Source organism: Mytilus californianus, unplaced genomic scaffold, assembly GCF_021869535.1.
Source record: "Mytilus californianus isolate M0D057914Y unplaced genomic scaffold, xbMytCali1.0.p SCAF_2, whole genome shotgun sequence".
NCBI classification, from domain to species: domain Eukaryota; kingdom Metazoa; phylum Mollusca; class Bivalvia; order Mytilida; family Mytilidae; genus Mytilus; species Mytilus californianus.
This window is the reverse complement of record NW_026262668.1, coordinates 32400841-32418934: the sequence shown is the minus strand read 5'-3', so window position 1 is coordinate 32418934 and position 18094 is coordinate 32400841. Positions and strand designations below refer to the sequence as shown.

Here is an 18094-nt window from a genome sequence, read left to right as displayed (position 1 = left end):
GTGACCTATATCTGCTTACTATTTGAAGTGTATACAGACACAGACGAACAGATAGACATTGTGATTACTATAGGGCACCACAGACTACTCGAATGGGCCCTAATAAAAGAAAATTATACTGCCTGCAACTTGAAAACAAGGTATGCAAAAATTCTATCCGATGGTTTTATGAAAAACATTTTACAAGGGTATGGTGTATAATTTAGGCACTCATCATTCTTAAACTCTAGTACTAAACGCATAAAAAGACAAATAACAAATAAATAATTTATTATTATGAAATAAATAGTGAATGAATAGTTTTGATTTGTGATAATAACAGTCATATATATATAAGTTTTAGAGAGTCAGACTATCACTATATAATGGTCAAATACAGACACATTAGATAACAAATATTATATATACAAAAATGGAAAACTAGTTAAGGACGTTTACCTCTTAAAGGTTTAACCTAGATACAATTGTTGTATCTTAAAAATTATAAAATACAGTATGTTTTCTTTTCCATATACAATTTATGTAACTATGCTAGTCTTGATACAATAAAACATCTAGTTAATTTTCATCGTGCAGTTAATCAAATTTCAAAGTATCGCCAAATGTTGCGTACGTTAAAGTTTAGTTACAAGAATCTAAAAACGTTTTTCTTGTATTAAGTTATACGGTAGAAATAATTTTTAAATGGACATGTTTTCTCAAAGTATTCTTTCTGTACATCTTCTGCAAACTTGTTACTTTTGAATCATTGTAATCTTCAATATTATGAAATTTCGTATGTTTACAGCTATACACTTTCATTTGTCACCTTTTTTTATGTAATTCTAATGACACTTAATCGTCTGACAAACACCCACTTAGGCTATGCCGATGAAATATTTCCCAGTCAAATTTGACAAAACCAGATATGAATTCCTCGTATTTTAGTCAGTGTTTGCTCTTTTAAGGTGTCTCGGTTATTTGCGTTAGATTAATCTCGATGGCCTGTTCTTGGCCTCAATGGCATCAAAAGAATTTTAATACAGAAACGCATGTAGCATGCCAAACAAATTTATTTATCATACGTTCTTGCATATGTTGTGTGTGATTTCTTTTTTGTCGTTTCTGATTCTGAAATGGTCTTTCAAATAAAGACTCCCACACATGACTTTCATGACGCTATTCTATTGATCCGTTAACAAAAACTGTATGACACTTAGTCTCTGTGTAAACATTAACATATTTTTTTTCCCGAAATTATTCAGAAATAAAGATTTCAAACACCTCAGGCATACTTGATCTGAGGTGGATTTGTCTATTCCTTTGATCATAAAGCTTCTCGAGTATTCAACAATTCATACAGCATTGGCTTTTAAATGTTTGGATTTGAGCATTCCTGATAAATATAATTCCAGAAAGGCGCGTTGGACTCACCAAATTCATTAAATATATTGTAACTGGTTCATTGCGAGTACAAATTTACTTATCACATTTTTCAATTGATTGTTTGGTCATAACTTAAATCCCAGAATACAATTGTAAGTGAATAAGTGTACATTTGTCCTTCAGTATAACAAGACCTCAAATAAAACAAATTTGAAAGTCGATATTTAGGACATATATGATACATTGGGTGAATACAATTTTTTTTTGTATAGAGGTCGATCAAATATGTACATTACAATACCAATATATTATGTTACAATGCTTATCTACCTTTATTAATCAACAAAACTTTATTTATTTATTTATCGTTTTCATTATATATGGTATACTGATTTTATACATTACTGTGACTAGCTTCCTATCATGGTGTCAATTTATATAACGAAAGAAGGCTAAATATAACAGGACAAATTATATAATATATCACAAAAACCTGAGTCTTTATTCAACTAAAGCATATTGTGAATTGGAAAAAAACTATCAATTATTCATGCCATATAAATTCCAATAGTAATTTAACATAATAGACGATTCTGTTAAGCCATTAACCTATTTAAAGTCAAAAGTACAATACATTGTGTGTAAACAAAATCATAGAAAACGAACAGTTCCTGACTTTGCACATGCAAAATCCTAATGTCTTTGTGAGCCCATGTCATTTTAGATTTACAAAAATACAATTCAAGCTTCATTCAATCATTTCTTTCAATCATTAGAGCTCATAAAAGCTGTAAAAATGCATGCAACTTATCTATTTACATAAAATTTGACAGTACTTTAAGGAATCATATTGTGAAGAAAGTGAGAACGTTAACACAGTCCAACCAACAGGAAGACAGCAGTTAATAATTAAATGGTACACTCTAATTATGAGTGTTAAATTACTATATTTCCTTTACATTGTTGTTGGTTTGGAAAATAAAATAAAAAATCTTATATTTAATGCTGTTCTCCCGGAGGCCTAAAATCTATGGGTAGGCTAATTTTTAAACTTTTTCGTATTTCATCTATATAAGTTGAATTCAGTCTTATTGCTTGTAGTTTATATCATACTGATTGTATGCTACAGTAGATCAGCCATGCAGACAAGTTAATTTACAAATGCTCAAACTTTTAATCATCATCAAGCTGACCTACATTTCTGTCTGTACAAAGGAGAAGGTAATGACCATTATTCGGCGACAGAAATAATAAAAGTAAAACGACTAGCTCCTGGAAAAGTTATGTTAACTGAAGAGTGTTGAATGATTATTTTGATAAATTCTTCTTGAGTGTAAAACAATTATCTGTGATGTCAATGCTATGTTATTTTTACAGTTTTCCTCAAATACCATACATTTGAGACCTAAAGTATGAATCTAAAGCTAACGTAACTTACATTACTACAGGTTATCTACAAACTTATGTCTTTTGAACGTCAAAGATATTCATGCGTATGATATCTCACCTTCCACTTTGGGATAACCTTATATGGAGTATGTAATGCACGATTATCAAGGATTTATCTTCTAACGCATAAATTTGTTTTGTAGAAAACTATATCCGCATGAAAACTTACAAAAACTATAAAGGAATAACTGCAATTACAGAAACAATGCAAACGTTTAAACAACCATAGAACACACCGAGTCAAATGTTACATAGCTTGGCAGGAAAAATGTATAAATAGGAAAAGTAATATGGGTTGTCTGCATAACATTTTTGATAAACTAACTAACCGAATGAGTCTGTGACAAAGCGACCGACATTGTCGCTGCAAAATACAGGACCATAACATACATTAAGACAACCACGGGTCACTTCGAGTTAAATGTTAGATAGCATAAAATGAAATAATGTATGAACATGACAGTAGTATAACAATTTCGATAAACAAACTGGCTGAAAGACAGAAAACTAAGTAATATTTATAGAAGTTGTGTCAAAGTACATACACCTTAACTGTGAAAAATACACCGCACTGATTGCTTTCTATCTTGTAGACGTATAACGCATGTGTATAGTATATTGGTTTGATACATTACAGTGACTAGCTTCCTATCATTGTGTCAATTGATATAAAGAAAGAAGGCTATATATAACAGGACAAATTATATAATTTATCACAACCTGAGTCTTTATTCAACTAAAGATTATTGTGAATTTGAAAATTTATCAATTACCCATGCGATATAAAATTCGATAATATTTTAACTAATAATTTTATACACCAGACGCGTGTTTCGTCTACAAAAAACTCATTAGTAACGCTCGCATCAATAAAAGAAGAATGTGTATGAGGTTACGAATACCCCCGCTCGATCAAGCTTCAAACAAACGAAAATGGGAAGGACTGACGGACGGAAAGACGGACGGTCAAGGCTAACACTTAATGCCCCGTCGACTACGGCGGGGGCATAAAAAAGTTAAAAAGACCAAAATAAAGAAATAAATTGAGGAGCATCGAGGACCCAAATGTCGAAAGATTTGCCAAATACAGCTAAAGTAATCTATTCATGGGAAGTGCTTTTTTTTAAGTTATTTTAAAACATTTTATGCAAAAAAGGTATATAAATTTATATTCTTTAGAAGCTAAATATTCAAACGGAACCTAAAAAGAATAGCCAAATTCATCTACAGTCAACTTTGCCTGAGGTAGTCGGAACCTTAGTTTCTAAATAATTTCTTCATTTATCAACGGGGATTGAGCAAATAATCATCGGGCGATTTGAACTATATAGGAGTTGAAATTATAGATACGCTCTACGTGTAAAGAGAATTTTTTTTAAATCTTTTAAAGACATGAAAAACCTTAGGACAATTTATACCAAAACTGTAACATATAATTGCATAATAAGTATTTCTTATAATGTTATGTCAAAAACGAAATCAAGCAACAGAAAGCTTAGTTGATGAACATATGCGCATCATAATCTTTATTTCTCATTAGGGGTGCTCGTAATCAAATATTTAAAATAGGCGTCAATCATTGCAAAAAATATGGAAAGGACGCAAAAAATCCACAACCACAGAAAGCAATTGTATCACACCGGTATTGTAAAGTACAATATGCCGTTTAAATTTAGTACCAAATATTATTGGTCTACTTTATCTTGTCATCTTGATTTAGTTACGATAGTGGTAATAATTGAGGCGAAGACCATACGCTATGATTAAAACAAAAATATAATATGATAACTTGAGAGATGCTTGGTAAAATTTAATGTTGAATCCCAATATGACTATCTGAGAATTGATATCTGATAACCGATTGAATATTTCTCCATCGTGGTCATATCGTGCTCTTGGAAAAGTTTGAAAAAAGTGGAATTAAGATGAGTAAAAAAAATTAAACTATTAATCAATTAATAAACTGTGAATTCTTATAAATGTTATTGAAAATGTTTATATTAATCTTTCATGTACATGTCAGACATGTTTTCCTTATAATGTTGCATATGAAAAGATGAAACACTTTTTGTGTCCATTTGTGATTTTTGATTTCTCTTTAAAAAAAATTTAGAAGAAACCGGTCCAACAATTTTTAATGTTTTTTCATTGGTCAAACGTCTTGCACGGAGTTTATTACAATGTAGCTCACTCTTTTTATAGAATTCAAACTAATTGAAATATTTAATTATGCATAACAGGAGTAGCTTGGTTACCAATAATAAACAAATTTTGATCGAGCTGGTTCATAGAGAGATCACAACAAATCACAAAATAACCAGACCGGAAAAGGACAAGATGGTCTATTTACCATAAATGGCACATGTGTCGAGTATATAGTTTAGGTAGTTGTCTTAATTGTCAACACATATAACTATCCTGAAAATATACTAATTGTGAAATTGACCATTTAGAAAGCAATCGTCATACTATTTTGGTACTGGTGCCGCCCGCAGTCTTTTCATGTATTCCTGACCCCACTCTCTAAGTAAACCCTGGAAAAAAAAAACAAGCATAGCATGCTTTAAAATTGCAGAGCTAATAAAACATTCTCTTTGTCCAGCCAATGTTTTGTGCTGAGTATAAAATGCTAATATACAATCTCATAGTTAGCAAAAACAATCTTGGAAGGATATGGTATTTACAAATAACGGTATCAGAATCATAGACAAAACTTGCATTTTACTCCTTTGTTTTTTAGCTTTATCGGCCATGTAGGTTGTCAGGCGCGTTCACCAGACACATTTCAAAACTAGATATTCCAAGAATGATTGTGGCTAAGTTTGGTTCCAATTTGTCCAGTAGTTTCAGTAGAGGGTTGACGGAGGTCAAGACTATATCAACCAAAGCAACGACTTGAAAACAACTGTACTATTATATTCCTAAATTGGTACAGGTATTTTCCTGCACAGAAAACAGGTGAGAAATAATACTGATTAGGAGAATGGAATCAAATTTCCTTGCGACTAGTGATGTATCGTTCACCAGTCATAGTTTGAAATAAGATCTGATAAAAGTTGTGTAGCAAAATATCTTATTAGGTAGAACATTCAAATGAAGAAAAAAAATATCTAACAATGAGGCTATTTTGGAAATTTCTGCATGCGTTGTGAACATTTCAAGTGTGCATTTATAATACTTTTTTATTTTCTTAAATTCAAATATTGGGAAAATTAAACTGGCTTTATCATACCATGTCCTTTGAGGTTATACATTGTGTAATTCCGCTAAATCTTTTATTTTTTAATTTGCTTGGAAGAAGAGAGAATATGAAAATATACCTCATAAAACATATGTTTACATAAGGTTATGTCAAGTATCCAGTTGAAATAGCGCTTGGTGATCAAATATCCTCAATGTATACAAATGTGAAAGTAAACGAAACATCTTTTTTGGACATTATCCATATAGACAGATTTTCCTTTTTTGATTTTGAATTGTACCAAAAGACGCCAAAGGAAAACCTTCTTTGATTTTAAAAGAAAGTAAGCGAACAGATGAAAAATGCATTATATCTTCATCCAAGTCAAATAGTGTGTATAATTTACAAATTTTTGTCACACTAATGTTGTCCTCTAACATTCACTATCTTTCAATTTTACGTTCATATCAACCCTGAATATGGAAATAACGATTGCTTACTTAATCATATCCTCATAAAACTTTATGCTAACTTTATTTCAATTTTTACATATAAATTGGCTATATGTTCTCCCTGTGTAATGTATCAAAAAGTTAATTGTATATGTTTTTAATCTGACTTTTTATCTTATCTCGTTAGAATTGTTTTTACATTTTGCATGTCCGTGTCTTTAGCTAAATATACGGTATGGGTTTTGCTAATGGTTGACGGACGTAAATGATCTATTGTTGCTTACATCCACGTTATTTGGTCTTTGTTGGATATTTGTCTCATTAACAATCATACAACATTGCCATTTTTTCATTTTTACTTCGACTTTTACATCCTGTGAAGTCCACAATTCTAAAACTATCACCCGATATCCTTTAGAGGGTAAAACTAACTTTAAGTCATAAACGGATTTCTACTTTCCAATATATTGTAATTAAATATTTTGCAAACAGAAGTGCTAATGTTGAGAAAACACGTAAAATAAATATCGCAAAAAGCCCAATGCTTTTTTTCAATTTAAGTATTTAATAATAACACATTTTTACTAAAAAAATGTAACTTTGAAGTTATGATTTTCTCCGAGAACCCCTTTTTAGTCTAAAAACTGATCTTTTTTAAACTAAAAGACATTAATCAAATATAGTACTCATAATAACTCATCAATAACCCGCAATTACCATATTTAATGCCAAATCTTATAATTGTTTTTAATGTTGTATCTCAAACCTGAATCAAGGATGGGAGTTGTTTTGGAGAAGATTTAAAAAAAAAATTAAACAGACGACCGATGTAAAATAAGGAAGAAACCTCCGTTCGGAACAAGTTAGCTAAAATTGCAGTATGATGGCATGTATCATCACTACTGCTGCTGATGTATATCTATGATAAGAAAGTGTGTTAGTAAAGAAACAGACCTTTAAAAAAAAACTACAAGCTGCATGTACATTACACAAAAGCATAATTTGGCATAATAATGAAGTGAATTAATTACTTCATATAATTTAGAATACACGCAATGCAAGAACATCTTTAGTTCCGAATGACATTTGGAGTATGTCGTATTCTGATATATTCCTGTGCCGCATTCCCTTATAAGTTCCTGGTTTAAGCGAAAATAATAATGAAAATGATATTTTTGAAATAAAATTCATAATGAGTGATAATTAATTTGGCGTGTTATTCCAAAACTATTATATTCTCAGACTTTTTTAAACTTAAAACTATGACATTTTAAAATCAAGAAGTCAGTTAATGAAAATAACACTTTATAATTTCTGTGCATCAGTTAGCAAGAAAGATAACTAAACAAAAAGCAAAAAAGTAAGGGCGTAGATTATTTCGGAGAATGTTTAATTCTTATCATATATCATATACCACTACATGTTGTACAACAAGAACCAAAAATGAACACCCCTTCCGGAGCACCTGAGATCACCCCCAGTTTTTGGTGGGGTTCGTGTTGCTTAGTCTTTAGTTTTCTATGTTGTGTCATCTGTACTATTATTTGTCTGTTTGTCTTTTTATTTTTGGCCATGACGTTGTCAGTTTGTTTTCGATCTATGAGTTTGACTGTCCCTCTGGTATCTTTCGTCCCTCTTTTTTTAAACAGAATTATTGCTTTGTCTTTTCCTTGACAGTCAGCCGTTTCATTCTATTCAACTTTAAACAGACTTTTGATAACTGATTGAAGTATTCTTTTTCTTATCTATATTGAATAAACTATAAAACACATTCCAAATCTATAAATTAAACCGTATGCTTGTAGGATCGTATTTCAAGAAAAAAAAGTTAAACGTAAATGTATTTTTGAGGAGAAAATGAAAACAAGATAATATTATCTGTTGACATGTGTCCTGCTAATTTCATACTTAGAATACGTACCTCCGCATAATTGAATGATTTCGCCATTTTACCGTAAACAGGTCGCATTTCTTCGTCAGTATATAAGTATTTAGATATTTCCGAGGGCATTGGCTACAAAATTTTAAAAAATAACGATATGATACTTGTATTGCATTTAATTAAAAAATTGCATGTGTTAAAACAATCTATTATTAAAATTAAGATGACAATTTTAAAAGACGTCAACCTTCTTCGTGTGTGTATGGTGCAAGAAGTGCTTGCAGTTCTGGAGCAGTTTAGCTAAATATTGATTATTGGTGCCCATCTTAACTATAATTATAGAGATTTTTTAAATATTATCGGGGTTGGGTGGGGTGAGTATCCAATTATTTAGGTACTGAGATCATCATTTTCAAAAAGGCGGGGCTGAAAAAAAATTGTAAAAGGATAACATGCACGTATAGAAATGAACTCATCATTTATACCAGTCTTAAAATTGTGTACGTCAAACGCTCATTTCGTCTAAAAAAGATTCATCAGTGACGCTGGCATAAAAAAAGTTTAAAAGGTAAAATTAAGTACGAAGTTAAAGAACATTGCGGTCCCAAAATTTTCGAAAGGTTTTGCTGAATACAGTTACGGTAATCTATTACTGGGGAAATCTAATTGTAATTAAGGATTGTTGAAACAAAACAATTGAGTAAAATATTTTTAGGCATATACTATAAGAATAGAAAAGAAAATAGATAGACCTAGAAGCTCGATCAAAAGTTATTTTATCAACAGAGAGGTGGAAGATCCCAAACGAATTGAAAAACATATCAACAAAATACAACTTAGAAAACTAAAGAGTGATCAACACGAACCCAAACAAAAACCGGAGTAATCTCGGGTGTTCCGGAATGGTAAGGAGATTTTGTTCCACATGTGGTACCCGTCGTTTTGCATATTAACCTAAATATTGAATTATAAATAGAAACATGGTCATCTCGTCACTTCTCCCTTCTGACAGTAAAACCGAATTCCAAATAGGGACATCTTCTTAACTGTGCGGGATATCTAGATACAAAGCCATGCCCGGTCGGAAAATGGCCGTTAAATTCGGTGCGTGATGTAGGGTGAAAACACTCAAAAAGCCTTGCAGCAACTCTTTTAGGTGTTTGTATGTGTCATGTTGCAAGGCAAAATTTCTGCCCCGATCAAATTTATTCTCATTTTCCAGTGATTTTCTAAATTCCCACCCTTCTTTCCAATCGACCCCTTTTGAAGAACTTGCCTATTGAATTAATTCCTAATTTGTTCTCGTCGTGAATATGAAAGATACATTTCAGCAACAACAACCAATCACTCATCATGAAAGATGTTTGCATAAATAAACTCCTTGCACTTACATGGCGTTTCGTTTGAAAATCTATAAAATAGATCAACCGAAAAATATGGTCCGTTTAATAGATGTAGTTTTTTGCTAACAATAGGGAAACTGTAAAATTGAGAATGGAAATGGGGAATGTGTCAAAGAGACAACAACCCGACCACAGAACAGACAACAGCAGAAGGTAGGGTAAAAATCAGAACAGGAATAGAACTTTACTCTATAATAGCAGTATTACAGATAACAAAAACACATTTTAAAACGAAACAATATAAAAAGAAAACCAGTATAAGCATATGCTATCAAAAACATTAAGAAGCCTTAAAGTATATGATCTGCTGATATATCAAATGACTTGGCCTTTCAATTGTTGTGATTGGAACCCTACCGATGTGTCTTATATAACGAAACGCGCATCTGGGGAACCAAATGACAAGAATGGTATCTTTGAAGAAATTTTTTTTCGTGAATAACGATGGCTGTACTTTATAGAAAAAGGGAAAGAGGACACCAAGGATGCAATAACAAACATAAGGTAAAGAAAAACAGACAACAGCATGTATAAAAAGACGAAAAGTTCACTAAACACTACATTTCTGTATTTAATGAATGAAAACATTTATTTGGTATACGTCAAAGAGACACCAACCCAACCACACAAAATTACAGAAAAGTAGAAAAAGCGAGGTCAAGGTATGATGAGAAAAAGAAGATATCAGGCGTTTAATTTTGTACCCCAGACTCGCGTTTCGTCTACAAAAATCTCGTTAATGACGCTCGAATTAAAATGTTAAAAAGGCAAATCAAGTACGAGATGTCTGGTTTGTCTAAAAGTAATAGGAAAAGAAGGAGGTATCTTAAGAGCCAATATTTGGCCCCTAAAATGACACAAATAGTAAAATCATTCAAATCTTTCAAAATTATGTACATTTTATTAATAAATCAACAGGGTAATATAATCTGGACCACTGTGTACAGAAAGTTCACTTGAGGTGTCGCTTTGACGTCATCAACATATCGAAAGTGACACGTTTGAACTAAAATGGCCATTTTACATGTATTTTTTTTTTCGTTAAAATATATATGAGTAACAGCCTTAACCAGAGAGATATTTTAAACACATTTGCATCTTTGATACCGCTGCTGTTGGACTTTCAGTTCTCGGGAGGGTATTATCAGTTCAATAGTCAGTATTCGGTTCTGACATGATGTATAACAAACCTTTCTTAGATTGTCCGTTTGTAAATTTAGAAATTATTAAGAAACTAAGGTTTCAACTCCCTCAGGCAAGTTGACTTTAGATGAATTAGGCTACCATTTTTAAGCTATAATGCCAATATGTAAGATACAACTCAAAAATATAAATACTGATGATTGATAGTTTGATGTCTTATGAACATATGAATTATGGTTTTCGTCTGATTAAAATGATGTTTGATTTTCGAATTCAGGGGGCCAAAAAGTGGTATAATCACACATAGTCCTTTGTATATCGATTGTTGTGAGTGACATCATAGAAAACATTTTGTTTTTAATGATTGACTGATTGTGGCTATAATTTCTAAAAAAAAATGATCTGCCAAAAATAAAACTGTGTGAAAAAATTGTTGTCGCGGTTTCAATGAATTTATGAATTGTGGATATTAGACAATGTCATTCATTTTATTGGAAAAGTTTTAAAATTACAAGAATAATATGTTTAAATACCGAGAATATAATAGTTATATTGTACTGATGTAATAGCAGGACATAGCTGTCTATAAAATTTGATTACGTTTTCCAAGGAATATTCGCCCCATTTCATTATTTTTTGTTATGGCATTGGGGAGACTGGGTTACATGTATACCACATTCGAACCAGAAACTTCACTAAACAGAACAAAAAAAACAATACAATAATTGAAAAGCCGCCCATCATGATCACAATTTAAACGTTTTGGGAAGCTTTTTCTTGGTTAATTTTATGGTAATCTAATGTGTGGTACTTGCTTTTAAATGAAGAAAGAAGCAGATGATCATTTAAAGGAATAAAGAAGCAGATGATCATTTAAATGAATAAAGGAGCAGATTATCATTTAAATAAAAAAAGAGCAAGATGATCATTTCAATGAAAAAAGCAGACGATCAAATTCTGTCTTCCTTAATTAGTTATTTATACTATTTAAATGTTTTAATTATGTTTATAATTCAACAAGTTCTATTTGTTTTGAATGTCAATCATTCTTATATTAGACAGTAAAGTAAGTGGCATTCATTAAAAAGAACATCATGTGGCATGTATAATAATTCAATGTTGACTTACCATCATTGCTCGTCCTCTTGAACCCGAGACACGTCTAACTAAATACAACAAAGTTGTGGCAAGAATTTTCAGATTTCTTTCTGCTATATCTGACAGTTGTTGAGAGGAAAGTCCGTAGTCCACTGGTTTCATTAACAACTTAAAGAATTTATCAAAGTTATCTTTCATTTAAAACGAATTTCACCGACACACATATTTCAAAAATAAATATATGTATAAAAGAATATACAACATAAATTAGTACATAGAGATTATTAAAAAAATACTTAAATCAATAACTATTACGGATAACATTAGTATCAGCTGCCCTTGCCTTTACCCCCTGACATATTCTATATACAAGTATATATATACAAAAATATATATTCACATACAAAAATATATATTCACATTGTAAATTGATGCAATTTGTAATTGTCGAAGTCAGCCTTGAAGAAAATAAAAATCTACTCACTGTTGTGATGAGACTTCTGGATATATAAATTCCGACAATTAATAGGAAACCTTCTGGGTCTCCTACTCCTGCTGTTCTGCCATTTTCTGTAAACTGAAGTCTGTCCTGTAATATGAAGAATAAGATTTAAAAAAGACCATAACGGTACCATGTTTTTAATAAAAATGATGTCCTCTTATGTGTCGATTTTCTTTTGTAAAGCTAACCTTTTTTCACATCGTTCACCAATTCAATTGTTTGTTCGCTATTAGAAAGTTGTACCTGGTATGAGAAGTTGTATAAACAATATTAATTTGAAAAAATGGTGTATCTTACGTGGTAATTATTCGCAGACTATAATTACAGACAAAGCTTACGAAACAACTTTTAATCAGAACTAAAAAATAGCCAATGACATAACTAGGAATAAATAAGATGTTGAGTATATGTCAGTAAAAAAAAATAACTGCACAAACAACATCCATATGATTTTGAACAAATGCAAAGGAGCTATGTCATATGTAATAGTTATCCCATGAGGACGCGGTGTGTCAGTGTATAATCACCCCGATGGCCGGAGGCCAGCGGGTGATCTTACACTGACACACCAAGTCCGAATGGGATAACTATTTTACATCCCAGCTATTCTAGAGTAGATAAAAAAACCATTTACGCTTCATAAAATCTAGTTAAGAACGCCACACAATCATTATAATATAATTTATATATTACTATATAGTATATACCCTTTATGAGCCCCAAACACAATGTTTAAAGATGTTAAATTACCCAGCATAGACACTGGATTTTTTTCTACACAAATTTTGATAGTCTTTTCCGTATAAATATTTCTAACTTTTATTGTGGATTTGACAATCCCGCCAAAATGTTACAGAACAAAGGAAGCATGCAGGACAAAGAAACTCAAGCTAGGGTGATCTGGTAGGGGTGATCCGGCTCAGATCACCCCTGGTAGAACAGAGGAGCTGGGATGTAAGGTTCAATATCCCTAACGACCCTCAAATTGAGGAACACAGATATAAATAGAAAAACGAAACATCTATATGATTTTGGACATTATACTATTTAGTAATTGACCGAGCTTAATCCTTTGTGCTTTTCTGAAGAGCTGAAGTCTGTACAATAAAGATTAAGAGTAATTAAATGTTTTTATAGAACTTAATTTCCGGAGATTTTAACTGTGTGAAAATACTTGCTGAAGCCGCATCACATGGGGCCTTTCGAGGATTCCAGATTTGTGCGAAATTAACCGCACTTCGTACCCCGAAAATTTAACCGTATCTGTGAAAAGGTCTCAGCTTCGAAACGAGCCAACATACATATCCAAGTTTCGATGTGAACAGAGGAATGAGAGGAAAGCCTACAATTGTCGCCTACCTGAAATGAATTGCGCATATTGACCCATATGCAAAGCTCTAAATCATCCTGAGACTATCGTTATGAACAAATTAAACAGAATCTATCAAATATCTGTCATCAAGCTAAGATATGATAAAAGACACCATACAGTATCATGTAAAGTATAAACCTATATATAGGGACTGAATGCGATAAAAAGTGGTTTATACTTTACATATGGGTCAACAATGCTTAATAATATCAGTAAAAACGCCAAAAAATGATGAAGTACCAGCAATACTATAGTAAAGAAATCTGCAGAATATAAACGTTGCAATATTCCGTCCACAGAATTTTGTTTTAAAAATGATACAATAGTGCTGTGCACATGTTTGATTTTAGGAAATGAAAATCATAGCGGTCATAGAGGTCATCGGATTCGTCACGATGTTACGATTATTTTGACCTATTAACGGTTTTTTACTTTACATATCGAGACGGACTGATGTCTACTGAAAACAAGATTCCGCTTATCCCTATTTCTAAAAATTATCAAAACAAATGTTCTCAGCAACAACACATTATTTTTAAACTAAATTTTGTAGACAGAATTTAGAGAAATAGAAATTTCATCTCTAAGGCACAAATTGTTTTTTCGCCACTTTTTATGGATCTATTTCACAAATATTAGTTAATAAATGCTACATATAAATCATGTTTTTCTACATTTAGATGCAGTTTAACGAGTTCTAAATGCATGTAACATTTCATTAAAATCCGAAATACCGCCTAAAATACATTGTACTAGGTCTTTATCTAGATGATTTAGAGGCAGAAGATACAAAAGGGTAAATTAAAACGCATTAGTCGACAAGCGACAGCAAAATCATGGCAAAACGAAAAACGACAAAAAGACAAACAAAAATCTACAATACACTACAAACAAAACTGAAGACTGAGCATGAATGAAATGAAGGAGTATATTAGCAAACTTACCAGCTCTACTTGCCAAAAATAGCCATCAGGAAACCGTTTCCCATCTTTGATTAGTTCATATACCGCAGACTTTCTGTGGGTTCCTAAAACACCGGTGCTTGGCTGAAAAACATGCATAGATATCCTATTGCAATGTGTAGGTTGGTCAGTGATTTCTAATACATTCATTATATTTGACTTAATGTGTTTACCTTCCCTTCTTGACAAAACAAAACCACTAATAAACAAATGCAAATATTTGTATTTTAATTCAAAAAGAGTGGTGTTCGTCACGAATTGTAAAAATATACAGATACAAAAATATCTGATAAACCCTCATTCATATTTTTCCATTCTTTAACTGTCTTATTCAATATTATCCAACATTGGTATTATCATAAAACATACTCGTGTCAGTTCTAATTGATTTACGAGGTATATCTGTTTATAAAACGTTCTTTGATTATGTCTTTATTTCTTGTATAAACAGTTTTGCCATCCATTTTCTGTTGAAGGCAATTGAACGAAATTTTGCCATTAAGGATAAGAAAATATTGGCTAGACTCGGTGTGTGCGGAATAAAAGATTGAAGTTTTCAATTCTAGTCATAAACAACACAAACCATCCCTCAAGCATTATTTCTTACCATAATTTCCGTCATGTGATATACAAGATTTTCCACCACATATTGCAGTTCCTGAATCATGACCTGAGTTTCTCGTTCGTTTGTTCTTCCTCTTAACAAATTTGTTAAATCATAAGCTTTTGGGCTTATGATATCAGCTAAGACTGGATAAATATTGCCACTTGGCTGCAAAGATAATCGTTGTTAAAGCTAAAAGATACCCGTTGAAATGATATAACCACCCCTTTTCATAAACATATTCAAGCCCAGATTTAACCAGAAAAAAATATTGAAAAATTTAGTTAATAAAAAATATCAGCAGCCAGTTAAACAAATATTCATATTGTGGCAAACAGCTGATATTTTACGAAATGATTTACTTGTTTATGTATATTTTATGAATGTTATTCCAGACACATGTGTTGCTCATTGAAACCGATCACACATTTACATTAATATCGTCAGGTCAATTTTTCAACGTCACAGAGCTGCGGGACGGTATTTTGATAGAAATAAAGGGACGGAAAATATCAAAAGATAATATAATATCTCCAGTTATCATATCTATTTTTTTCTATTTCTTCTTTCGTCAGTATCCGATAGTATTTTGTAACGTATTTCTTAAACAAGACTGCTTTCTGTATTCATAGAACCGTACACATTGTTATCATAATTCAAAAGGTGCAGTTGGTTTCTTTATAAAATGTCATTAACTATTATTATAATTGCTCATTTGTTTGTAAACTCAGAGTTAAAACATGTTTTATTTGCTTTAATAAGTAACAACGATCAGACACGAGCTTAGTAATCTTATTAAGTCTTGTCCCGTAATTCAGTAAATTCTTTCGATTTTGATATACATTTCTCATTTAAAAGCGTAAACAGACTACTGGACATGAAAGCCAAGCACATAAGTTTTTACTTACATTTAAATAAATTCTATGTAAAGCTGCCACAATTTCTTTCAGAATAATACCAAATAAAAATACACTACTTGGTCTGTTTCCTTGATTCTAAAATTAAGAAATAAAGACATTCTAACCAAACGTTTATAAAAATACAAGGTTTGTATCAACCAAAAAGGAATCTTAATTAGGTTCAGTGTGACAAGTCAAAAGAAATACAAAACATATACTACTATAAGATCATTGTAACTCTTGCATTAATTTTGATTAAAAATTAAATTGAAGGCTGAATCAAATGCATCAAATATACTTCATAGCAAAATCAGATACAAAGAGCTCATGTTGAGGAAATACATATATATATTATAAATGCAACCTACAAATTCGAAATGAGGATAAATGTACATAGAAATGATTTTTGGTTGTAACTCAAGTCTTATTGACATAAACACAATAGAAATCATTAAGATATGAAATAAAATCACTACTAGTAAAAACATAAGAACCTTAACATGAGACTCAGGAAAATATTAAACTAATTCTGAAAAAAGGCTGCCTTTCATTACTGTTTCTAGTCAATAATGTGTCTAAAATACCTTGTTCAATGCAGTTTATTATTGAGGAAAGAAAAAAAAATATATATATATAAACAAGTCTAAATTGAAAACAACGTTCAAACCTATGATTGCGTTGGATAAAAACCGCAATTTTTATACGTGTGAATGCAAAACAAATTTTAATGGTAGAGGGGTCTAGATACAGCACAAAAAACATTTTCCAAAAGACCAAAAAAGTGAAAAAGTATATTTTAACAAAACGCATTTTACTAGCAGGTCACACAACGGATGTTCGTAAACCCTGCTGACTGCCATTGGCGATTGCCAAATAAACGGATCACCAGATGTAACAAAATGGATCTTAACTATTAATTTAATACCAAACAGAAAACAATAAACTTGCGGAAAAAATGGTATACCGCAAACAAAAGGTGCAAAAATAAGTACACTATATCCGGATTTCGACAATTAATATCTCTTCTGTGATGTTAGGAATCGAAACGGTATTTTGAAATCCATATAATTTACCTCAATTTAGGATAGACTCTTGAATTTTGAAGAGTCGAAATAGGATGAACGGATCATATAAACCCATTATATATTGGCGATTGCCAAATAAACGGATCACAAGATGTAACAAAATAGATCTTATTATTAAATTATTACCAAACAGAAAACAATAAACTTGCAGAAAAGATGGTATACTGCAAGCATGAGGTGCAAAAATTTGTACACCATCTATATCTATATATATATTATATATATAAATATATATATACAAGTCTAAATTGAAAACAACGTTCAAACCTATGATTGCGTTGGATAAAAACCGCAATTTTTATACATGTGCATGCAAAACAAATTTCTTGTTAGAGGGGTCTAAATACAGCACAAACAACATTTTCCAAAAGACCAAAAAAGTGAAAAAGTATATTTTAACAAAACGCATTTGACTAACAGGTCGAACATCAAATGTTCTTAATACCTGCTGACTGCCATTGGCGATTGCCAAATAAACGGATCACCGATGTAATAAATGGATCTTAAATATAAATTTAATACTAAACAGAAAACAATAAACTTGCGAAAAAGATGTTATACCGCAAACAAAAGGTGCAAAGGTTTTTGTACACCATATCCGGATTTCGACAATTAATGTCTCTTCAGTGATGTTAGGAATCGAAACGGTATTTGGAAAGCCATACAATTTACCTCAATTTAGGATAGACTCCTGAAT

At 31.4% G+C, this 18094-nt stretch overlaps 1 protein-coding gene across 3 annotated transcripts in view; it reads right to left on the bottom strand.

The window, feature by feature from the left end:
* Positions 1-253: 253 nt before the first annotated feature.
* Positions 254-18094, bottom strand: part of LOC127729721 (uncharacterized) — a 65415-nt gene continuing 47574 nt past the window's right edge. For all 3 annotated transcript variants that reach the window (XM_052237589.1, XM_052237590.1, XM_052237591.1), the window contains 7 exons: positions 16322-16408; positions 15417-15581; positions 14792-14893; positions 12458-12562; positions 12004-12141; positions 8369-8461; positions 254-5348 (listed from right to left, as the gene is read on the bottom strand). In XM_052237589.1, coding sequence (XP_052093549.1) covers positions 5283-5348; positions 8369-8461; positions 12004-12141; positions 12458-12562; positions 14792-14893; positions 15417-15581; positions 16322-16408 — 756 coding nt within the window. In that variant the 3' untranslated portion in view covers positions 254-5282. The remainder of the gene's footprint in view (positions 5349-8368; positions 8462-12003; positions 12142-12457; positions 12563-14791; positions 14894-15416; positions 15582-16321; positions 16409-18094) is intronic.